The following is a 25189-nucleotide window of genomic DNA, read 5'->3' as shown; positions in this document are numbered from 1 at the left end:
GACATGTCCATCCTGGGCCTCCTGCAGTGCCACAACGATGCCACCCGAAGGTTGCAGGAACAGCAACTCATATTCCGCTTGGGAACCCTGCAGCCCAATGGTATCAATGTGGATTTTACAAGTTTTAAAATCTCCCCTCCCCCCACCGCATCCCAAAACCAGTCCAGCTCGTCCCTGCCTCCCTAACCTGTTCTTCCTCCCACCTATCCCCTCCTCCCACCTCAAGCCGCACCTCCATCTCCTACCGACCAACCTCATCCCGCCCCCTTGACCTGTCCGTCCTCCCTGGACTGACCTATCCCCTTCCTAACTCCCTACCTACACTCACCTTTCCTGGCCCCATCCCCGCCTCTTCGACCTGTTTGTTTCTTCTCCACCTATCCTCTCCTCCATCCCTCTTCTATCCGCCTCCCACTCCCTATTTATTTCAAAACCCCCTTCCCCTCCCCCTTTTCTGATGAAGGGTCTAGGCCCGAAACGTCAGCCTCTCTGCTCCTATGATGCTGCTTGGCCTGCTGTGTTCATCCAGCCTTGCACCTTGTTGTCTCAAATACAATACATCTTCTGTTTCCTCTCTATCCACTCTGGTTGAGACTTCCTCAACAAAATCTAATAAATTAATCAGACACAATTTCTCTCTCATGAAGGCATGTTGACTCTGCTTGATTAGATTATGACTTCCCAAATGTTCCGCTATTACTTCCTTAATACTGATTCCAATACTTTTCCAACAATGGATATTAGATTAATCAGTCTCTCATTGCCCGCTTTTTGCGTCTTCTCCCTTTTTGAATAGAGGTGTCACATTAGTAGTTTTCCAATTCTCTGTTGTTTCTCCAGAATTCAAAGGTATTTGGAAAATTACAACCAATGCATCCACTATCTCTATAGCTACCTCTTTTAGGATCCTAGGATGCAAACCATCAGGGCCAGGGAACTTATCTGCCTTTAACCCCCATTAGTACGTATAATTGCACTTCTTCAGTGATGGTGATGGTACTTAATTCCTCTTCCATATTCTTTAGTATTAATGGAATGGCAGCATTAATCACATTTGTGCTATCTGTCCATGCTTTATATGAATGAACTCTGAATCGGTGTCTCTTATTGGCATGTCATTTGGCTTCCATTGGTCACACAACAGTTTTGTCACTACAATGGAGAATAAGAACATTTTGGCTCAATAAGTACTGGATGCTAGACTAATAGTCTGATAAGTCAATGTAGTGGAACAGCGAAAAGATTTGAGGTTGATATTGTAAGCATTTATGAAACCCAACAGTATGTTTCAGATTATGTCCATGGAGTGTTATTAATCCAGCTCATCATAAAACTAGACAAGACAAATCCTACAGTGAAAATGGTCAAGGATAGATTGTTGATGGACTCTAGAGCTGACAGCGTGACACCAAGCGGTAGTCCTTTGAACCAAGCTGGTGTATTGGAAAAGGATGGTGCAATCAACAATGTCAGAGGTTGCAGCCAGGTTAGGACGGATGTGGAATGATTGTTTACTGTGGTCACAATCATGAGGGTGCTATTCATGACTATAAGAAAGCCTTTTTCAGTATTGTGGTAGAGGTAGTAATTTGATTAATATTGTAAATGTATTAGTACACATGCCTACCAGCTTCTCTATTAGGTATGGAGTAACATATTTATCAATTACTCTGCTTAAATGAATTTAAAGCTTCAAGGTCCTTTCCCAGTTTTCTGGTGACTCTGAAATATTCAAATCAAAATACGAAATTATGCTCTCCTCAGAGAAACATCTTCTAATTCCACTACATCATCAATTTTCAGAGGTCCAGGTCTTTGATAGGATCCTACCTTTCTCATTATAAAGTATGGCTTTGAAGCCGAATCAGATCCAGCCCAAGTCCTAACCCTATGAAATGAATTTTATCCAGTTTAGGTTTGGCCACAATTCTCTGCTCACGTGAGGTTCTGAGGAAGCTGCATTGTTCTGTCCCTCAATCTTATTTACATATCAGTTAAGAAATAATAGTGATAACTTATGCTTTTTAAACAATCAGGCTAAATAACCGTGGATACTAAACAGATGAAGTTAATTACTCCACTATCTTCTTCATAGCATGCAATTTAAAAAAACCCCAAAGCATACAGGGAAGGTGTTCTTATGATGCAGTGGTAGACTCGCTAAACAAAGCTAAGAGATCCAGGTTCAAGTCCATAACGTTCCAAAGGTCTGAGATAACATCTCTGAACAGGATGGTTCAAAAGTATCCAGAATCAAAGTGTGTCATACTTGTGATGGGAAAGAACTGTTCAGTTCTAGGAACATTTCTGGATATAAAACAAAAAAAAAGTAAGGAGTTCTTGTGGTGCAATGGTAGTGTCCCTACATCTGTACAGTAGGCCAGGGTTCATGTACCACCTGTTCCACAAGTGTGTTACATCATCAGTGAACAGGATGATTAACAAAAAACGAAGCACGTACTCCAAACTCCATTTTAATTCAGCCTTCTTCCTTTCTCCCTACCTCTGTCTCACTTTTGTTGGTTTTCATTGCTCTTAATGGGCTTTTTGTATGTAAATTAATTAATTGGAAAACACAGGTGATTTACTGGTGTCAGTTAGTAGATGAAAAGATACCATGGGTGATGAAAAGAAAACGTTCAGTTGTTTGAAAGAACACTGCTGGATAAAGAAAAAAGGCAATATATCAAAGATTGCAAGTGATAGTATCCCTATCTCTGCACGAGGAGGCCTGGGGTCAAGTCTTACCTGCTCCATAAGTGTGTGATAACATCTCTGATAAAGTTGATTAGAAAATAAAAAGAAAATCAAAGCATTTACGTGAATAGTTTCAACCAGTTACCTATGATGGTGTCACTGTCACAGGATTAGGAAGGTCAGAAAGCAATGCATGACGAAAGATTTTTTTTAAAAAACACTAGATGACACAATTGTCCCTGTCCTAAACTGATCCGTCAGCAAGTAATGAGAGGGATACAATCAATATACTAAGAGATATTGATAGGTTAAGTAAATGGGCAAAATGTTGGCAGATGGACTGTTATGAGGGAAAATCATAAGTGGTACGTTTTGGAAGGGAGAACGAAAGAGCAGAATATTATTTAAATAGAGAGAAACTGCAGAAAACTGCAAAACAAAGGGAACTGGGGGTACTTGTGCATGAAACACAGAAGCCAGCACACAGATGCAGCAGGTAATAAGGAAAGATAATGGAATGCTGGCCCTTATTTCAAGGAGATTGAGCATAACAGTAGAGAGGTCTTACAGCAACTGTAAGGTATGCTGGCGAGACCATATTTGGAGTAGTGTGAGCAGTTTTGGTTCTCTTACCTAAAGGAAAGCTATTATTTCACTGGAAGCTGTTTGGAGAACGTTCATTAGGTTGATTCCTGATATGGAGGAATGGTCTTGTCAGCAAAAGCTAAACAGGTTGGAGTTTAGGAGAATGAACGGTGATCACATTGAAACACATAGGATTCTTAAGGTGCTTGACTGGGTAAATGCTGAAAAAATGTTTTCCCCTCATGGGAGAGTCTAGGACCAGATGACATTGTCTCAGAATAAAGGGGCGCCAATTTAAGACTGAGATGAGGAGGAATTTCTTCTCACAGAGGGTTTAGTCTTTATGGAATTCCTTGCCACAGACAGCTATGATGACAGACACCTTGTGTATATTTAAGGTTGAGATAGATAGATTCTTGATTATTAGGGCAATCAAGAGTGATAGGGAAAGGACAGGAAAGCAGACGTGAGGAATATTTAATCAGATGTGTTGAATGATGGAGCAGGCTGCAGGGGTCGAATGGCCCACTCCTGTTTCTACTTCATAAGACCATAAAAAATAATAACTCATTAATTAATAATTGAATACTGATGCGATTTGGTGTGCTCAATGAAACTCACCGTCAAGTCTGACCTAAACTAAAATCATAAAACTCAGTGTGCATAAATTGAGATGGGACCTTTGGCCATTATTGCAGATTGTGGCATTGGAGCAAAATGATAACTACCTCAGCTACAGAAGAAGAGAGTGCAACAACTGGTTTGAAATTTCATGCAAGAATCATTCTGGAACTGGCCAATTACTTAATATCGGAAAATAATAACTATCATCAGCAAACCATCTGACAACTTAGACTAGGTTTGGAAGCAAAACTAGGACTAAAATATAAAGGAACATGAGAAAAGTCTGTTGATATGCTTTGTTGGACATAGAAGTGAAAATGAAAATAAACTGAAAAATGTGATAGCAGCAGCTGAGATTGTAGAAAAGACATTTGCCTTGTAATACAGAACATTCAAAGACACCAGCCAGGGTCCTTGGAGCAGTCTGACTGTCACAAGTTTAAATTTGGTACTTAAGTGTGAAATAAAACCATCTGCTTTTGATAATCTTTAAGCAAAGAGCAGTTAGCCTGCTATGGGAGATCCTTGGTCAGGACTTTGCAGTGTTTGACAGCTTCATGAATTATAACAGGACAGGTCTTCTCTACATAGAAAATGATTTACGTGTCATTATTAACCACAACAAGGACTTTGCAATGAGAAGTATGTAATCCATCTTACTTATATCTGCAATTGTTGTTTTCATAAAAGCATGATCAAATCACATTTTAATTGCAATAGTTTCAGATTATGAGTAGATATCATGAAAGTTATAATTTAAATGGAGGAATTGGGATTACTAACCCATTGAAAATGGTTTCTTCAAACAAATTTGAAAATACATACATTCTGTTGTTGAATTATAATGTCACATTCTCATAAATTAGTAAAAGCAAACTGTCAACAGTAGAAGAAATAACAGCATAAACAACCCACAAGTATGAGTTCTGCTTTTGTATATTGTAAACAAGGAAATGTCTCAAAAAATTGAACCAAGCGTGTCATACTTTACTTCATTGTCCAGTTCCTCTTAAAACATGCAGAGATGAACTAATGAGGAGCACTTGTTCTTGCACTACTTTACCTACTTACCTGTTTTATTAGCAGCAGTTTTTAATACTGTTTGAGCAAGTAGTGAAGTGGCAGTGGCAGACACTTGAGATGCATCGAACGCGTGCGAGAAACCCAAGCTTTCCAGATCACTTCTATTCGATGAGAACACCAAGTCTAGTGAAGGCAGCTTTAACATACATTCAACTCTTGATACAGGTAAACAGCTGAACTTAATCTGTGAAGGCTGCAGAAAACAAGAAGGTGTTTTGGAAGTGTATGAATCAATGTTAAAGTAAATTCAATTTATACACAGTAAAACTAGAACATAAATCTCTCCAAATGATACCATTAAAGATAAATACAGTGATTAATTTGTAGGCCCCAAGTGGTGCTGCTTTTGGGCAATTCAGAATCTGAAGCGTGTTCCCTGATACTCAGCGTAGGACTGCAGCAATCAAAGCAAAAGTGGTTCACTGATTATTGCAATAAACAAATGGCTTAAACAAATATAGCCCATGGCTCATAATGTAATAATCAGCATGAAAAGACCAGATATTTGGGTCTGAACTTTGCAGTCAGCAATGAAGCAAATGTATGCACTATGGAGCTTGAAGAAAGCTACCTAAAAATATCTAGTGATTTCTAGAGGGTAGAATTCCCCTTTCCTGATGTCAATTTAAATATGATACTCAGCTAAGGGATATCCCAGTGTCCATCATGAAGCATGGATAAGCAGCCAGGCGTACTGACATATTGTCACCGAAAACAAAATAGCAGGTCAAAAACCACTTTGAATCCTTTGACTTATAAATTTTACAGTGAAACAAACAAATAGGACAAACTAAATGAAACTAGAATACTGAACTTTAAAATAATTACAAGTGTGACATTTTAATATATAAATTTGACATTTGACAAATTATGTCCATAAGACGTAGGAGCAGAAGGAGGCCATTTGGTCCATCAAGCCTGCTCCGTCATTCAATGAGATCATGGCTGACCTGATAATCCTCAACTCCATTCATCTACCTTTTCCCAATAATCCTTGTTGCACATACTAATTGAAATCTGTCTGTCCCAGCCTTTAATATACTTAAACAGCTAGCTTCTACTGCCCTCTATTGTAAGGAATTCCACAGATTGACTAATGTCTGAGAAAATAAATTACTTTTCATTTCTATCCTAACAGAGCAACTTACTGACTGTGAGATTATGTCTTCCGGTCCTAGAATCTCCCACAAGGGGAAAAAAGCCACTCTGCATTTATCCTATCATGTTGGCTATGAATCCTCTATGTCTCAATAACATCTCCTCTAATTCTTCTAACCTCCAATGAATACAAGCCCAACCCTACATAACCTTACCTCTGTAGCCAGGATCAACCTTCAATGGACTGCTACCAATGCCAGCATATCTTTCCTTAGATGCGGTATCTAAGATTATTCACAGTATTCCCAGTGTGGTCCAATTAGTGCCTCATATGGTTTTAGCAAGACCTCCATATTTTTAATACACCATTCCTTTTGAAATAAAGGCTAATGTTCCACATACCATCTCTATTGTCTGCTGAACTGGTAGTGTAGCATTTTGTAATGTGTGCATGAGGACTGTGCTGCAGCTTTCTGCAGTTTGTATCCGTTTAATAACATTCTGCTCCTGTATTCTTCTTGCCAAAGTGAATAACCTCACATTTCCATACTACATCCATCAGCCAAATCTTTGTTCATTTGCTTAATTTGCCTATATCCCTCCGCAGACTCATTGTGTTATCCTCACTACTTCCCTTTCCACCCATTTGTGCGTCATCCTTAACTTATGCACAGTACGTTTACTCCCCTCATCAGTGTCATGAGTATATATTGTAAATAACTGTGGCCTCAACATTGCTCCTTGTGGCACTCCACTAGTTACAGGTTGCCACTCTGAAAATGCTCTACTTAACCTAACACTGTCTCCTATTAGTTAGCCAATCCTTGCTAATATATTATCACCAACACCAGGAGCTCTTAACTTATTAAGTAGCCTTACCTTATCACATGCCTTCTGAAATTCAAGTTATTTACATCCACTGCTTCCCATTTAATCGATCCTGCTTATTACTTCCTTAAAGAATTCTAATACATTTTTCAGGTATGACTTTCCATTCACGAAGTCATCCTGACTCTGCTTGATTATATAATGTTTGTCTAAATGCTCTGCTATTACATCCTTTATCATGGACTTTACCATTTTTCCAATATGGATGTTAAACTAACTGGCCTATAAGTTACTTTTTATTATTTCTTTCCCTCTTTGAATAGAGGTATTATATTGGCAATTTTCCAGCTCTCCAGCACTTTACAGAATTGAAGGATTCTTGCTTCAAGAAGAGGCTCTTGCTGTCCATCTTCATACTACATGTAAATTTGTTCTCAAATCTTATTTGTTTCCTTTTTTTGGGTAATCTTTTGTTGGTTTTTAGAACTTTTCCAATCCACTATTACCAATATCTTTTGCCACATCAAATGCTTTTACTTTCAATTTTATGCTAGCCTTAACTTCACTGATTGGCATATCTTCTTCCCAGAATACTACTTTCTTATTGGGATATACCTTTGTTGTGAGTCACCAACTATTTTCTTAAACATCTGCCTCAACTGCTTTTGTTGCTAAACCCCTTCACCAATCCACTCCTCATTCATTTGTAATTACCCTCATTCCTTTGTAGTTGCCCTTATTTTTGTTTAGGTCAGTTGTTAGTGGCCAAGCTTCTCCTTCTCATACTGAATACTTAATTCTTCTACGTTATGGTCACTGGCGATCTTTTACTCTGAACTCATTGATTAACCTACTTCATTACAAAAGATCAGATCAAAAATAGCATGATCCCTAGTTGGATCCTCAACATATTGTGCTAGGAAACCACCCCATAAATTCACTTCATAAATTCTTCCTTGAGGCTACCTTGATTGATTAATTTTCATGTAGTTTAGGAAAGTCAAATCAAAGTCACGCATGATTAATGCACTGCCTGATTCACATGTCCACACTATCTCCTGATTTATTTTCTGCCCCACTGGAGAGAGCAGTGTTTCAAGGTCAGTCCTGCTGTTTAACAGTCAGTCAAACAGCAATTCAGAGGGACAGTCTAATGGTCTGGTGATATGGGTTCAAATCTAAAGACAGTAAGAATGGAATTTAAATTCAATTAATTAGTCTTAGTAACAGTGACCATGAAACTATTGATAATTGTTGCAAAAACCCATCTAGTTAATTAACATCCTTTAAGGAAGTAAACTACCATCCTTACCTGGTTTGGCTACACATCCACAGTAAAGTGATTGACTCTTAACTACCTTCTGGATTGACCGAATAAGCCATTCGGTTTGAGACTAATTAGACAGAAACCACAAATACTAGCCTTGCTAGCAATGCCCCTATCCCACAAAGATATTAAAAATGTCAGTATGAACTTAGTATACCATTAAAAATCCAGTTACACCTCGTTTAACAAAGTGGAAATTTCATGGATATTTGCAGCAAGACTAAGAACATAAGATTTCATCAGTTCAGAGACTTCCCATTGATTGCATTCTGGGTAGGTGGGAGCTGGGGCATCTCATCAGTGAACCCTCTAGAGTAGTGTAAAATAATTGATAGCTGCTTCAAGATTTTCATATTTAACTGCATTTACGTACGTTCCAAAAACTGCTCTCATTTTCATGTGAGTAATAATGGCAAATACTGACAGTATCATCATCATTCACCTGGCTGTATGGTTTGTGCTCAGCAAAGTGCTTCCTAATTATGCTGTAGAAACAGCTATCTCCTCTAACCCCAGCACAAACATCAGTCCTCTTACTGTACATCCTCAGCTCACTCAACATTTAGTTAAGGATTTTAACTGAATGTCATAAATAAAATTAAGTTATTCCTGCTCTTTACAGCTTACCATGATTCATAAATTCTACACCTGATAGTATCTGTGGTATAGTTTAAACAAACTCCTAAGAATTTGGTGAAAATGCCAAGGGTTAAGTTATTCAAGATGCAGTGGTCGCTGCCCCTAATCCCCACCTTGTCTAAAACGTCAGTGAAAGAACCAATTAGCTACGAATAGACTGGAAGTTAGATTTCCATTCCTCATGGCAGCTTTCTAATACAGGTAGTGCCAACCGGAGCACTGGCCACTATAGGTATTGCACTTGAGGCTTGAGAAGGCGTTCAGTGTAAGACTGGAATTTTTTAGTGTTTTGGGATAGGGAAAGGGGTTCAGAGAGGGAGAGGTGGAGCACAGGGTTTGAAAGGCCATGGAGAAGAGAAATCTGGAGTGGGGTGGCTTGCAGCTTGTGGGGGGCCCTCTGATACACGCTTCCCAACCCAACATCACCATGGGCAGGGAAAGCTGATTGGCTGGCCACATGGCATGAGTCTATCCTGCCAGTGGTGGTGGGTTGAGACCTCAATTTGCCAGCAGGTGCCAGGCCACTGCCCCATTCCTCTCCGAATAAAACTGCAGTGGAAATGTGCAGGCAGTTCAGCAGTAGCAGATCATCCTTTGGATTTAACCTGCTTCTCCTGTTCCCCCTCCTTCAAACCTGCTGGCAGGAGAATATAAAAGCTAGCCCCAAGTCTGATTTCACTTCCCCACGTAAAATTCTCAACACTGGGACTGAAAACAATCTCAAGCACTGGGGCCACGGGAAGGACAGAAGAACAGAAGAAGCACATTACACATGAATCTGTACAGTTAACCATTAGAATGTAGAGCCCTCATTCTTTAAATGGGCAATCCAACTCCAGCTCCCATTCCTCTCCAAAGTTCATGAAACCCCAAATCTGTGTCCATTTTTTCCCCCAGAATATTGGTTTGAAGGAATCCAATCAGGTTTTCACCCTTGCTATATGACTCTAGCAAATCTACAAATGACATCTGATGTGACTTTGATAAAGATGATCCCTCATCATTCTTCTCCAATGTCTGCAACCTTTGATAAGGTTAATTGCATCATCCTTCTCCTCCAATGTCTCTTCACCAATGTCCAACTGGTTGGGACTGCACTCATCTAGTTCCATCTTTATTTATCAATTTGTAGCCAATCTGTAATGCCTCCTATTCTTGTAGTATCACCTCCAGCATCCTTCTACCATTTATTCTTGGTCCTCTTCAACTTTTCACCTAAATGGTGCCCTTGGTAATATCATCCTAAAGTGTCTGTTTCTAGGTGCACATTGATGGCACACAACTCTGTCTCATTATTACTATCTTGCTCAGGTCTTCCTGTGCCTGCAAATTGCCAGCCTGGTTGATCAACTAACATCCAGTACTGAACAAACGTTTCTTCCAACTGAATATTGGAAAATTCAAAGCCATTTGGTTTGCACCATATTGTTTGCTAGTTGCCAACTCTGTGAAAGTGTATTTTTGTCAACAACAACTTGGTATTTATATACCACCTTTAACAATGCGCTTCACAGGCACTTATATAACAAAACTGGACATTGAACCACATAGGTGATACCAAGGCTTCAGAGAAACAGTAAAATAGTAGGATGAAAGGGTCTGGCAAAGACTTCCAGAGTTTAAGTCTAAATAGCTAAAAGCATGACCATCTTTAAAAACAGGGATGCTCAAGAGGCCAGAATTCAATGAACACAAATATCTTGCAGGAATGGGGAGACTGGAGCTGGAGATGATTGTAGAGATGGGGAGAAGTCAAACCATGGAGGGATTTGAAAACAAGGATTATAAATTTTAATCAGAGCATTGTTTACCCTGAATATGATGGAGGTCAGTAAGCACAGATGGTACATGAACAGGGTTTGGTGTATACATGGACATAAGTCCCACAGTTTTGATTAATGCAAGTTAACAGAGAGTAGAATGTTTAATTCCAGTCAAGAATGCATTAGTACAATAAAGTCTTTAAGTAGCAAAGGCACGGATGAGGGTTTCGATGAATATGAGCTCAGGATGGAGCCGGGTAACGTTATGAAGATGTTAATAGACACTTTTAGTAATGGCATAGATATCGAATTGAATGCTCAACTTGGACCAAATATGGTTCAGCTTCATTTGCAACGGAAAAGGATGGAGTTGGTAACTAAGGAACAGATAGCAGCTGAAGACAATGGCTTTAATCTTCTCAATGTATAGTTTGAGGGAATTTCCATACTGCAGATGGACAACCAGTCCAAAGATACAGTGGAAGTGCTGGTGGTGGTGAGGTAGAGCTAGATGTTGGCAGAGTACACTTGAAAACAAATGTTAGAGGACAGCATTTAAATGAGAGGGCAGTTAAGGATTGTTCCTTATCATTACCCTAAATAAGGGTGATGGAGTAGGAAGAGTAGCCATTGAAAATGATACTCTGGCAACAAATAAGTAGCTAAAAATAGTAATGAGAGATTGTAGCCTCATCCATCCAGACAGTGGAAAGGAAAATGTAGTCAACTGCAGACACAGACAGAAAAGATAGTGATAAAAATAAACTCACAGAGAATATCACAGTGTCAAAACAAAATCATTTATACTCATTATTACATGGTATCAATTCCAGTTGAGTCAAAAATAAAAATGGCGTCTGAAATGAGTTTGAAAGATAATTAAATTCTTATGAAATGCCTTAATTGAAGCCAGTCATCTAGTTTGCCTTCCCGATAGTATTTATGATATTTGTCAATCTTTATTTCAATAAACCAGTATGTTTACATGCTTCCTTGAGCCAATGACTTGTTTTATTTTGGCCAAGACTTTTAATTACCCATAATTTATCTTCTGCTGTTGATGTTCTGCTGTTAGTGCTACTTGGGAGGGTTTAAACTAGAGCGGAGGGGGCTGGGAACCAGAGCAGCTGGTCAGCAAGTGGAGGGATTGAGGGGAAGGTAGATGTTAGAACCAGTAAATCAGAAAGGAACGACAGGCAGAGACAGGTAAATGAACAGGATGGTACTAATGGGCTGAAGTGTGTTTATTTCAATGCAAGGAGTATTATAGGCAAGGCAAATGAGCTTACAGACTGGATCAGGACATGGGACTATGATGTTGTGACCATTAGAGAGACTTGGTTGAGAGAGGGACAGAACTGGCTGCCCAATGTTCCAGGCTTTCATTGTTTTAGGTGAGATAGAGAGCAAGGTAAAAGAGGTGGAGAAGTTGGATTTCTAATCAGGGAGAATATCACATCTGCACTCAGAAAGAACATACTGGAAGGCTCATCCACTTAGGTAATATGGGTAGACCTCAAAAATAAGATTGGTGCAATCACTCTGATGGGCCTATAGTATGATCCTCCCAACAGCCATTGAGACATTAAGGAATAAATATGAAGGCAGATTATGGAAAGATGCAATAACAACAGGGTTGTCATAGTGGGTGACTTTAACTTACCATATTGACTGGGACTCCCTTAGAGCAAGAGATTTAGATGGGGTAGAATTTGTTAAGTGCATCTAAGAGGGTTTCTTGAAACAGAATGTGGACAGTGCAACAAGAACTATGTTGGGCCATACTGAGCCTTGTGTTGGCTAATGAGCCTGGCCAAGTGACTGATCTTTTAGTGGAACAGCACGTTGGAAACAGTGATCACAACTCCTTAAGTTTTAAGATAGCTAAAAGTAAGGACAAGTCAGGATCTTGTGGGAAGGTACTAAATTGGGGAGGACAAATTACATCGGTTAGTCAGGAGCTAGGGAATTTTAATTCAGAGGAGTTGTTATCAGGCAGGTCCACAGTTGGCATGTGGGAGTTGTTTAAAGACTGATCAGAGTTCAGCACTGGCATGTTCAGTAAGGAGGAAAGTCAAGGATGGCAAGGTAAGGGACACTTGGATAACAAGGGAGGTTGTGAATTCGGTCAGAAGGGTAAAAGCAGCATATGTAAGGTTTAGGAAGCTAAGATTGGACAGGGCCATGAGGAATATAAAGAAAGTGGGAAAGAACCCAAGCAGGGAATTAGGAGAGAAAGAAGGGGCCATGAGTAGGGTTAAAGAGAATCCCAAGGCATTCTGTACATACATTAAAATCAAGAGGATAACTAGGGAGAAGGTAGGACCGCTCAAGGAAAAAGAAGGGAACTTGTGCTTCAAGGCAGAGGATGTGGGCGAGATTCTAAAGGAGTACTCTGTATTGATATTTACCCAGGAGAAGGATATAGAGGACAGTGAGATTTGTGTGGAGCATGCTAATATGCAAGGGCATTTTTGAGATCAAGAAAGAAGTGGTGTGGGTCTCTTGAAGAACATTAAAGTGGATAGGTCTCCAGGGCCCAATCAACCTCAGATTATTGAGGCAGGCAAGAGACGAGGTTGCTGGGGCCTGGGCCTAAATCTTTGTATCCTTGTTAGCCACTAGGGAGGTCCTAGAGGACTGGTGAGAAGCTAACTTTGTTCCTCCGTCCAAGAAGGGAGATAGGGATAATCCAGGAAACTATTGACCTGTGAGTCTCACATAGGTGGTTGGGAAGCTATCAGACAGAATTCTTAGGGATAGGTCTACACGCATTTAGAAAAGCATGGCCTAATTAGGGACAGTCATCATAGCTTTGTACTGGGCAGGTCGTGTCCGACTAATTTGATTGAATTTTTCAAGGAGGTTACAAAGGTGATTGATGAGGTTAGAGTAGTTGTCTAAATGGATTTTAGTAAGGCTTTTGAAAAGGTCCTTCATGGTAGGATCATCCAGAAGATTATGATGCATGGGATCCATGGTGACTTGGCCACTTGTACTCAGAATTGGCTTGCTCACAGAAGGCAGAGGGTAGTGGCAGAAGGGTGTTTTTTCAAGCTGGAGATCCATGACTAATGGTGAACCGCAGGGATCTCTGCTGTTTGTGATATATATACACACATACACACACAAATGACTTGGATTAGTAAGTTTGTCGACGATACAAAGATAAGTGGAGTTGTAGATAGTGTAAAATGTTGTCAAAGGACACAACGAGATATAGATCAGTTGCAGATATGCACACAGAAATGGCAGATGGAGTTTAATCTGGCCAAGTGGAAGGTGCTACACTTTGGGAGATCAAATGTTAAAGCAAAGTATACATTTAATAGCAGGACCCTGAACAGCACTGAAGTACAGAGGGACTTTGGGGTTCAAGACAATAATTCCCTGAAAGTGGCCATGCAAGTAGATAGGGTGGTAAAGGCAGTGCATGGCATGCTTGCCTTTATTGGTCAGGGAATTAAGTACAAGAGTCAGGATGTCATGTTGCAGCTTTATAACACTTTGGTTAGATCACACTTAGAGTATTGTGTTCAATTCAGGTTGCCACATTACAAGAAGGATGTGGAGGCTTTGGAGAGGGTGCAGAAGACGTTTACCAGGATGCTGCCTGGACTAGAGGGTATAAACTATAAAGGAGAAGCTAGAAAAACTCAGGTTATTTTCTCTAGAGCGGCAGAGGCTGAGGGGAGACTTGATAGAAGTCTATAAAATTATGAGATGCATAGATAGGGTTGACGGTCAGAATCTAATACTAGGGGGCATGCATTTAAGGTGAGAGGGGGAAAGTTCAAAGGAGATGTGAGGGGCAGGGGTGGTGGCGGAGGGATCTGGACCAAGAGCAGGCAGAAAGAATTAGTTTTGTTTGGTGTCATGTTCAGCACCACAATGTTGGTCAAAGGGTCCGTTCCTGTACAGTTCTATGTTCTAAAGTAAAATGCATTAAAATTTAACATTTAACAACTTTTTACTCCTGAGCAATCTTTATATTCATTCCAGGAAAAATGAAAGTGATAAGATGCTTACCTGCACCCTCACATATACAACAACATCCACTGGAAATGAAGAATACGATGAGGTAGATGATGATACTAGAGACGTTGTTGATTCTTCCAATGGCTCAGGAACGTCAAACTGACCCACATCTTCATCTTGGGAGCTTAGAGCTGTTAGAGGGAATTTAATTAGTCAGCAGTAAAGACTATATTGCTGTTTTGAATCTCATCTCGAGACAAAATTATTCCTTCAACAGTATAGAACTTGAATATTGCTGAAAACAGACTTGCTTTGTCTATGGCAAAGCCTCAACTAATCAGAGTCAATTTGCCAGTTTTCCATCTGTAGTATAATTTGTTATGATCTTTTCAAATTTGGCATTCTTGATGATGCAAGATGAAAAACATTAGCAATAATACATCTTTTGTTTCAGTAAACTGATGTAATGTAATGGACTCATTGTCAGCAAAGGACTGTAGATATCTCTCTCCATTTGAGAAAGGTAATTAGAATAACTTGAGGATAACAACTCCATGCATGGGGCAAGGAGGCAGAGACTCCAGGAACTACCACAGCCAGAATGGGTGCTCTGTTTGCTTTATTCTAGTCATCATGCTAACTGAGATAACTGATCTCTATAACTTATTTGGTCACAGAATACCAATTTAAAATTTTGGTTTGCTTTGATCTTTCATGTAACAGACAAAGAAGTTAGGATCCAACATTGATGGAAGTTTACAATTTATTATAAACTACAGCTATGATGTACATGTCTAACTTTATTTATACTTGATGGTATCATAAGTGTCATAAATAATTCTCAGCATTTCAATCCAGATCTCAAGTGCAGAAATAAGACAATGATGGAAGGAGAAAGATGCAGAAAGAGACAGTTTACTAATGAGGCCTATTGAATTATCGTATGCAGTTTGAGTGAAGAAAGACATGACTTTTTCAGGTCAGAGGGAAGTCCATCACTAAACAAAACATTCTGCATGCAAGGTGTCAAATACATGGGCCAATCTGAACTTAAATATCCATAAGAAAGGTATCGAGATAAATAACAAGAATCACTGGGAATCACCTTTCAGGAGTTTATTTTGTGTTTAGCATTTAGGAAGTCATTTTTTAAATATTTGTTTGTGGGATGTGGGCATTGCTGGCTGGTCAGCATTTATTGCCTGTTCTTAGTTGCCCTTGAAAAGGCGGTGGTGAGCTGCCTTCTTGAACTGCTGCTGTCCACCTCCTGTGGGTTGACCCACAATGCCATTAGGGAGGAAATTCCAATGTTTTGACCCAGCGACAGTGAAGGAACAGCGATATATTTCCAAGTCAGGATGGTGAGTGGTTTGGAGGGGAACTCGGAGGTGATGGTATTCCTTCATATCTGCTGCCTTTGTCCTCCTAGATGGAAGTGGGTTTAGAAGGTGCTGTCTGAGGATATTTGGTGAATTTCTGAAGTGCATCTTGTAGATAGCACATACTGCTACTACTGAGCGTTGGTGGTGGAGGGAATGGATGCTTGTGGATCTAGAACCAATGAAGTGGGCTGCTGTGTCCTGATGGTGTTGAGCTTCTTAAGTATTGTTGGGGCTGCACTCATCTAGGCAAGTGGGGAGTATTCAATCACACTCCTGACTTGTGCCTAGTAGCTGATGGACAGGCTTTCAGGAGTCAGGAGATGAATTACTCACGGCTGTATTCCTAGCTTCTGACCTGCTCTTGTAGCCACTGTGTTTTTGTAGTGAGTCCAGTTGAGTTTCTGGTCAATGGTAAACGCCAGGATGTTGATAGTGGGGCATTCAATGATTGTAACACCATTATTAGCCAAGGGGTAGTGGTTAGATTGTCTCTTATTGGAGATGGTCATAACTTGGCATTTGTGTGGCGCGAATGTTACTTGCCTCTCATCAGCCCAAGCCTGGATATTGTCCAGAACTTGTTGCACTTGAACATGGACTGCTTCAGTATCTGAGGAGTTGTGAATGGCACTGAACATTGTTCGCCAATGATTGCACATCTCCACTTCTGACCTTGAGAGGAAAGGTCATTGATGAAGCAGTTGACAATGGTTGGGCCTAGGACACTACCCTGAGGAACTCCTGCAGAGATGCCCTGGAGCTGAGATGATTGACCTCCAACACCAACAACCATCTTCCTACATGTCAGGTATGACTCCAACCACCGGAGATTTTGCCCCCTGATACCCATTGATTCCGGTTTTGCTTGGGCTCCTTGATGCCCTACCTGGTCGAATGCTGCTTTCATGTCAAGGGATGTCACGCTCACTTTTGCTAACTTGAATTTGAATCTGCATTTCTCTTCTATCAGCTTTCACTGCAGTATCGTAGCAGTTTTTGAAGTTCTACCTTGGAACTTTTGATGAGGGACATGAAGTACCTCCAGGAACAACACCATAAGAAGAACTGGAAGTACCACTGGCAGCAGCAGTGGCTTATTCCTCAGCTGCCTACCATTTCACAGGTCAGAAGGGTTCCACACAGAGTTCCAGCTGTAGAGGCAGTATCCGAAGGGTAAAGTATGGACAGAAGATTGGTTGTCTTGACATGGCTAAGCAGCAATATCCAAAGGTCAGACATTCATGTCAAGTCATTGCTGATTCCTTCCCAATGAATCAGGTGGGCGTACATTGCCAACGGCTGACACCCACTGCAACACTAAATTTCTTAGCCTCTAGCTCCTTCCAGGGATCTGCTGATAAAAGTGTGTACAACTTCATCATCTTCTGCCCATAATTACTTCACCCATCTAAATGATGTCATATTTTGTTCAGAACTACCACTTACACTTACTTTGCTATTAATGAGGTCAGTCAGGGTGAGCAGTTTCTACAGAGACTGGGTTCCTGCGGTTGCAGGGAATCACAAACTGCACACAAGCAGCAGTCAAGACACAGACCTCAGATAATCCTGACCTCTTTGGTAATTGAAATAGATTCTGGTCCACCAATGTTCAGTCGGTATGTGACCACGAGAAAAATTTTATGTATGGCCAAGGTATCCTGGAAGCTTTCTTGACACCTTCATTCTGGGCTTGTCATATTTCCCGCCTTTAAGAATGTGTTATACAAATGAAGTAGCTACAAGAACAGGTCAGAGGCTAGGCTGTTAATGTCTTTCCTATTGCACATTCTACCAAGCTACTTTAGAATAGATAGTTGAAAGGCAAAGAGTAATGATCACCCTTCCAGTTATTGGGTGGCTACTTTAAAATTTCCAAATGAAAAGGAAATGAATCTCTACTTTCAAATATGCAAATGTTATCAGAACATATTCCAAAGTTTGACAATAAAGAAATTTATAGACGTCAGGTAAATTTAGGCAATTCAAATTACTACTTTCTTATCCAGCAGACAGTGGGAAAATATTTATGTATGTACATAGATTCAAGAAACTCAAGACATGTACTCCACATTCTTGTGGAGCAAAGCTTGTGATGAGAAAGACATGGTGCTCCTGAAATTATTTCATGATCAATAAGGTGTAAACTTGGATTAAGTAACATTTTATCAAATCCACACCTGAAATATTGTGGTGTCAAAATTAGGCAAAGATTGAATGTAATTTACAGGATAAAATATTTAAAATGCACAGTAGCGTTAGAAATGGTGACCTTATGGAGGTTCATAAAATCATGAGGGGGTATAGATAAGGTGAATAGCAAAGGTTTTTCCCCACGGTAGGGGAGTTCAAAACTATAGGGCATATTTAAAATCTTTCCCGTCTCACCTTAAAAGAGACCTGAGGGGCAACATTTTTACACAGAGGGTGTTGGTATGTGGAATGAACTGCCAGAGGAAATGATAGATGCAGGTACAGTTACAACATTTAAAAGACTTCTGGATGGGTACATGAGTAGGAAACGTTTAGTGGGATATGGGCCAAATGCAGGCAAATAGGACTAGTTTAGTTTGGGAAACTTGGTTGGCATGGATGAGTTGGACCGAAGAATCTGTTTATGTGTTGTGTAACTCTAAATAGAGAGCATAATTACAAAATAAATAGCTAAAATTCAAGTTAGATTCATAGAGACTCATTGGGCTGTTCACTACTATTAACATACACCAAGAGAGAAAAAATTTTCTCTTAATAAGAGATACCTGTATAATGTCTTTCAATTGGAGTTATAGGAATTGTTTCCAGAGCTTTTTCTAGGAAGTCCAGCAGGCATGGACTAATCACCATTTCTTCAGGAAGAGATTGTAAAGCAACCCAAGCATAAAGTTTTGCTGTTTTCACACCTCCACTCCCTTTTCCTTTAGCTGCAAGAATTACTCATTATTGTCAAGATAATCTGAAATATGATTTTCTTTCATTTGTAACACAAAAAAATTTAATTAGAATTCCGATAATAGCAGTAAATTTGGAAACCACCAGTGGAATACTCTCTGATGGTTTAGAGCACATAAGGTTCAAACCAAAATTTAAAAAACTGTCCACTTTTGGAATTAAAAGTCTACCCCACATTAAGGAAATGCTAGGTCCAGTCAGCATATGTTAACTGTGGAACATTTGAGATAATGTGAGAAACACAAGTTGTACCAAGTCAGTACTTCAATGGGAACTATGTTTTTATAGAAATTTAAAGAGGCTGGAATTCACACTGGGGGTGTGCTCCCTGCAGACAAGTCCAGCTTCACTTAGCTAGCTTGTCCAGCTTCATTTCTGCTCAATGATGGTCTGTGAATTAGTATGAGGCATCAATAGGAGGATGACTACCTCACAGAGCTGTTAGTCAATTGGAGTCCAGTGGCATCACCAAGCGGGAGCAGTGATTACTGCCAGGGTTGCAGATAGGCCAAGGAGTTGAGTTCAGCAATGATCTTAGTTATCCAAGTACATTCAAGATCCCACTTGAGCTAGGATGACAGGGTTATAGTGAACATGGCAAGTTAAAACGGCAGAATCAGGGTTCACTGAATGACACAGGGGACCAAAGGAAGGATGCAACATTCACCACTTCACTGATCAGCAACCCACTGGGTTAAAAGATATCGAGATGCATGATAGATGACGGCCATTCCTGCTGCTGACTATATAAGAATTGTGATGGGTTAAGGCCTTTAACTGAGCTTTAACTGTTTTTAGGCCTCAATTGGGCCAAAGACTGGCAGCCCATATGATACCTCTTATGTTGCCTGTAAAAACATGAACGGGACAGCATAGGTGGACTGGACACGGGCTTACTGGTGAGGGCGCAGCGTCCTAATTTATAGGTCCACCCTCCTGCCCACAGGGTCCCATAAAACTCAGTGCGTGCAATGCGTGATCTTAATTTCAAAGTAATTAACCACATTTGTAAGACTTGAGAAACTAAATGGGATTACTTTTAACATTCTAAAATAAAACAATTTAAATATAATTGCTTAAAACTTATTTTCTATTACAATTTTACAAAGTCTTTTGCATTCTTTACTCTCCTTGTCCTGTTGTCCCTACAATCTGAGGTATAAATGTTGCCTAAGCTTTGTAGAACAACTCACAAAGAACATTTTATCTCTTTACCAAAAAGAAAGAATAAAAGCTCATAAAAGGCTAAATTAGTATTTAAATATCAATGTACTTCATTACATAGAAGCACAGATGTTGGTAAGCTTCTTGAAGGTTACTTTCATGATATTTGTACTATTTGATAAGCCATTTAAATTGCAAAACAAGGCAAATTCACACGAACATTAGCAATGACGCAAGCACTATTACAGTCATGACACATGCTATTTCAACATATTGCTTGCAACAATATTGACTGCATTCTGTTCTCCTAAAATTAAATATCTATAATATGTTATATGCTGTTCTATGCAAAGCATCAACTTTACCAATTTAATCTCCATAAAATACAAAATTGTAAAGTTCTATTTCTATAAAAATAGAAATCTATAAATTGTATACCTGATGGTAAAGGTGGGGGAGGGGGAGGAAGCAGGAAGTTAGCCTTGTTGTAATTAGTAGTGGATGCAGGGGAAGGACCGCTATCTTTCATACCATACAGTTTGGATTCTTTAGACAGAGTTCTTGGCAAAGAAGATCCTCTGGAGGTATTTGGAGAATCTGTCTTTAGTGTTTTGGAGTTGTAATGTAACTGTTAAAATAAAATAATTTATAATATTTTAATCAACTGAATTTTTCAGTAATGTTTGAATGAACCCAGACAACAAAATTGGTAATATTATCTGACAAAATGTCAACAAAAAATGGAATCGAACTGATATGCTGAAACTGTGAAATCCATGCAATTAGTTTCTCTATTTTGTATTCCCTGCAGGAAACAGCATGGCAAACTGCAATCCGCACACCCCTCTAATGACATTTCAGTCCTGGTCAGTACCAACCTGTGATCCATGTTCATCCCCATGGTCCCTTAAAGCCCCTACATGAACTTAGTGCCCCAGTCACCTGCTACCTTTGCGCTCCCAACTTCCGTAATAAATTGGCTAGCAACCAGCTCAGGCAGACCTCAGGGGCCATGCTGAGATTAAAGACATTCTAAGCATCTATTACAAAGTTCGCTACAGAAAAATTGTTTCATGCATGAAAGCCCATTCAATACATGTAAATCCCTTCAAGTTGTTATCACCTCACAAAATCATGTTATTCAGAAGATCACATCAATTCATTTAGTAATGTATTAAACCTGTCAACCAATCTGTGAATTTGCAACAACACCTTCTCTTCCTTCAACCCCAAACTTTGATTATGTTAAATCGTGGAAAAGCCAGGCATCATAATGCTACGGAAATATGTCTTAAATTGAAGTTTGACTTCCAGGTTTGCGTCCCACTCACTATTTGTAAAGGTCTGTGGAGTCTTCATGACTCTGAAAATTCAGCCCATTTTCTGACTGTTGTCTACTCCTCTCTAAATCTGGAAATTGTCATAAGAAATTACAGACTCAATAAAGCCAGCTTAATGCTAATGCATTTTTAAAGCACACCTGCATTAAAAGTAGAATTGTTTGAAAACACCGCAACTGTATTTATATAAATAATTAGCTGCATCTTAAATGAACAATAAATCCCACTTGCTCTCAAAGAAAAAAAAGAGAAGATTTTAAACAATGCCTGCCTCCTCAATGTTACCTACATACAAAGTAAAATAGTGGAAATGGTATATCAACAAAGATGATTTTATATTACAAGTTTTAAAAGTAATATTAATATAAAATAACATTTCTTTTTAAATAAACATAAACCAAGCAATTATTATTTCTCCTAAACATAGTTTATAAGCTTCCCCTTATTACCTTTACATCTACACCTGGAATGTAAAAAACTGTGTTCTCAAACTCCGTAGTCTTGGTCTGTAGGGTATGTGGCACTTTTTTTCCACCTATCAAATGTGAAGTTGATTGATAATTCTGATGTGTTTTTTTCCTTTTTGCTGGAGTATCTTGATCCAAACTTTTTAAACTCTTCTCAATACTCCTGCATTGTAATATAATTTATTTTAACATTGTCAATTTCAGAGATCTAAACTGTATAAGCACATTTAAATAATTAACATTATATTGTAATTAAACAAATTCTACAATAACATAAAAGTATCTGTCCATTTAATTTGAACAGTTTTAGCATAGAATATCCAAAATAAATCTGTTGATTTCTGATTTTTCACGTGTTTCCAGAAAACATTTGTTCATAAAGGGAGTGTAATATTCAATCATTTGAAATTACTGTAACAATGAAATTTCATTATTTCCTTAAAATCATCCAACACCACTGAAGCCACAATATCCTGAACTTTGCAAATGCATAAGTTGTCATGAATGCATATTATATAAATTTGCAAATGACACAACACTGAGTTGCATCTCTGTAGTTACTTGAGTTTCCTGTTTAAGTTCATAGATTCTACTTGTGCAATAGAGCACCTGTGTCAAATATGTGTAAGAATAAAAGAAAGGGGAGCAGGTGTAGGTCATTTGGATCTTCAACTCTGCAGCCTGTACCCCTCCCCCCAACCAAGCATTCAACTAAATAAAGGTTGATCCAATTGTGGTGCAGACTGTAATTTCCTCCCTGTCCTCCAGAACCCATGACTCTCACATTCATCAAAAATCTATCCAACTAAGCTTCCACAGCTCTCTCAAGTACAGAATTCCAAAAGAAAAAAAATGATATTCCACCTCATAACTGTCTTAAATGGGAGACCACGTATTTTGAAAGTGCATTCCCTAATTCAAAATGATGTTTCCCGTGATAAGAAACATTCTCCTCATTGCATGCACCCTTTTAAACTATTATACCCTCTCATTATATTGTAGGTTTCAATATGATTACTTATCATCCTTCTAAATTCCAATGAGCATAGGCCCAACTTAATTAATCTTTCCTCATAAGACAACCCCTTTATCCCAGAATTAACCCCAGGGAATATTCTTTGAGCTACCTCCAATGCAAGTACAACCCTCTTTATAATAACAAAACCGTATGCAGTTGTCTCACCAATGCCCTGTATAATTGTAACAAGATTTTCCTATCTTTGCAGTTGTGTGTCTTGCAATAAAGACCAACATTCCATTTGACTTTCCAATTTTTGCTGTACCTCTGTGCTGACTTTTTATGATTCATGTACAAGAACTTCCAGATCCCATTGCACTACAGCATTCTGTCGTCTCCCTCTTTTTGAGTAGTATTCTGTTTTTCTACTCTTCATATTAAAACAGGCACCCTCATTTTCCCACCTTTCACTAAACTTTCACTTACTCACTTAGCCTATTCATATCTTTTTGCAGATATCAGATATCCTCCACATTACCAATCTACCTATGTATCTTTATATCACCAGTAAATTCAAGAGTTAACGGAATTGTGATGAAGGGTCACTGAACCCAAAACATGGACTTTACTTTTCACAGATGCTGCCAGACCTGAAGTTCTCCAGCAATTTTGGTTTTTGTTTCAGATTTCCAGCATCTGCAGTTCTTTATTTCTTTGTTGGCTATACCGCTATATTTGATCCAAACATCTAAAAGCAGTAAGCTTTCAATAGCAACAAAAACAAAGTTGCTGGAAAAGCCCAGCAGGTCTGGCAGCATCTGTGAAGGAAAAAACAGAGTTAACGTTTTGGGTCCGGTGACCCTTCCTCAGAAGCAGACCCAAAACGTTAACTCTGTTTTTTCCTTCACAGATGCTGCCAGACCCTGCTGGGCTCTTCCAGCAACTTTGTTTTTGTTCCTGATTTACAGCATCCGCAGTTCTTTCGGATTTTATTTAAGATTTCAATAGATAGGACAACGATTTTAGTAGTCTATTGATTTTTACAGCAATTAAAGATTTCAAGAGAAAAAAAAGTCAATGAGAAAGCTGTATCTTTCCAAAACATGTGCTGCTGCTTGCAGCTATTCCTGTCAGGAGACCCGGTATCACTGAATGCCACACTCATTTTGCCACAGTTCTCCAAGGTAGTAAACTGGAAATGGAGTCCCACTATTTCCAGAGTCATCACAAATATGAAAAGTTTTAAATCAAACTATCCAAAATCCTCTTGTGATCTGACTGACAAACCCAGGTTAAAAGAAAGTGCTCAATAAAAACCGAAAGAATTGCGGATGCTGTAAATCAGGAACAAAAACTGAAGTATCTGGAAAATCTCGGCAAGTCTGGCAGCACGGGTGAAGAAAAATATCAGAGTTAACGAAACGCTAACTCTGATTTTTTCTTCACAGATGCTGACAGAACTGCTGAGCTTTTCCATCAACTTCTGTTTTTGTTATTGAAAAGAAATGCTCACTAGGTTTCTGTACTTCACAAGAAAATGACCGCTTATTGCAAGCAAAATTTCTTTAACTGATGGCGATTAAGAAATATGAAGTGCCAACTTACAACTCTCTATAACTTAAACTCTGCCCCTTCTTAAATTCCCCCTCTCATCAGTAGACTAACACATCAAGACATGGACATTAAGGGTGGAAAAGGAAGTTTTTAAAAAATCACAATTTGATAGCACTTGTCTGAACCACAGGAATCAATGCGTCAATTAAGTTGCTTTCAATTCCTTTTAGCTTCTTGGTATTAACACAAGGTTGTTTGCATATTGGCACACTCTTTCATTTATTGGTTGAGATGCTCCCTTGCACTGTTTTTGAAGGCATTTTATTCCTTAACAAGGAATTTGCAGGAAACGGCGAATGGAAGGCAGTTAGTTGTTACTGGGGACTTTCTGGTACCTCCACACTTGCAGAGAGACGTTTTTGATGCTTCCATTTTGAGGCTGGATGTTTCTCTGTTTCACTTGCTCCACACGAGCCATAGGGTCACTGGCTCAAAAAAGTTGTTGTCAAATAACTGTTCCTGTAGTTCTCGGCCCATCAGCTCAGCTTGTCTGTTTTTGCACTCACTGTTCCAAGAAAAATGCATCTCACTGTACACAACTCACAATGGGTTGCAGTAAGCATTACTTTCAAAACTGCAGCCATCTCTTTGGGTTAGTGTGGTATCTTCCTTTTATAGATCATACTCCAAAACCAAAGAATATAAAAAGATGTGTTTTTTACAATTTGTCTTGAGCCATCTTCAGACATTCAC

General features: G+C 39.2%; 1 protein-coding gene across 1 annotated transcript in view; it reads right to left on the bottom strand.

Moving 5' to 3' along the window:
* The window catches only part of kiaa1109 (KIAA1109 ortholog), a 433631-nt gene that overhangs the window by 46769 nt on the left and 361673 nt on the right, over positions 1–25189 (bottom strand). Inside the window, exons 72-76 of the mRNA XM_048608993.1 lie at positions 21907–22087; positions 20556–20745; positions 18764–18925; positions 14674–14813; positions 4978–5182 (exon numbers count right to left, since the gene is read on the bottom strand). Coding sequence (XP_048464950.1) covers positions 4978–5182; positions 14674–14813; positions 18764–18925; positions 20556–20745; positions 21907–22087 — 878 coding nt within the window. The remainder of the gene's footprint in view (positions 1–4977; positions 5183–14673; positions 14814–18763; positions 18926–20555; positions 20746–21906; positions 22088–25189) is intronic.

This window comes from Rhincodon typus, chromosome 1 (assembly GCF_021869965.1).
Source record: "Rhincodon typus isolate 14 chromosome 1, sRhiTyp1.1, whole genome shotgun sequence".
NCBI classification, from domain to species: domain Eukaryota; kingdom Metazoa; phylum Chordata; class Chondrichthyes; order Orectolobiformes; family Rhincodontidae; genus Rhincodon; species Rhincodon typus.
The sequence above is the reverse complement of the archived record's forward strand: the minus strand, read 5'-3'. Positions and strand labels throughout refer to the sequence as shown.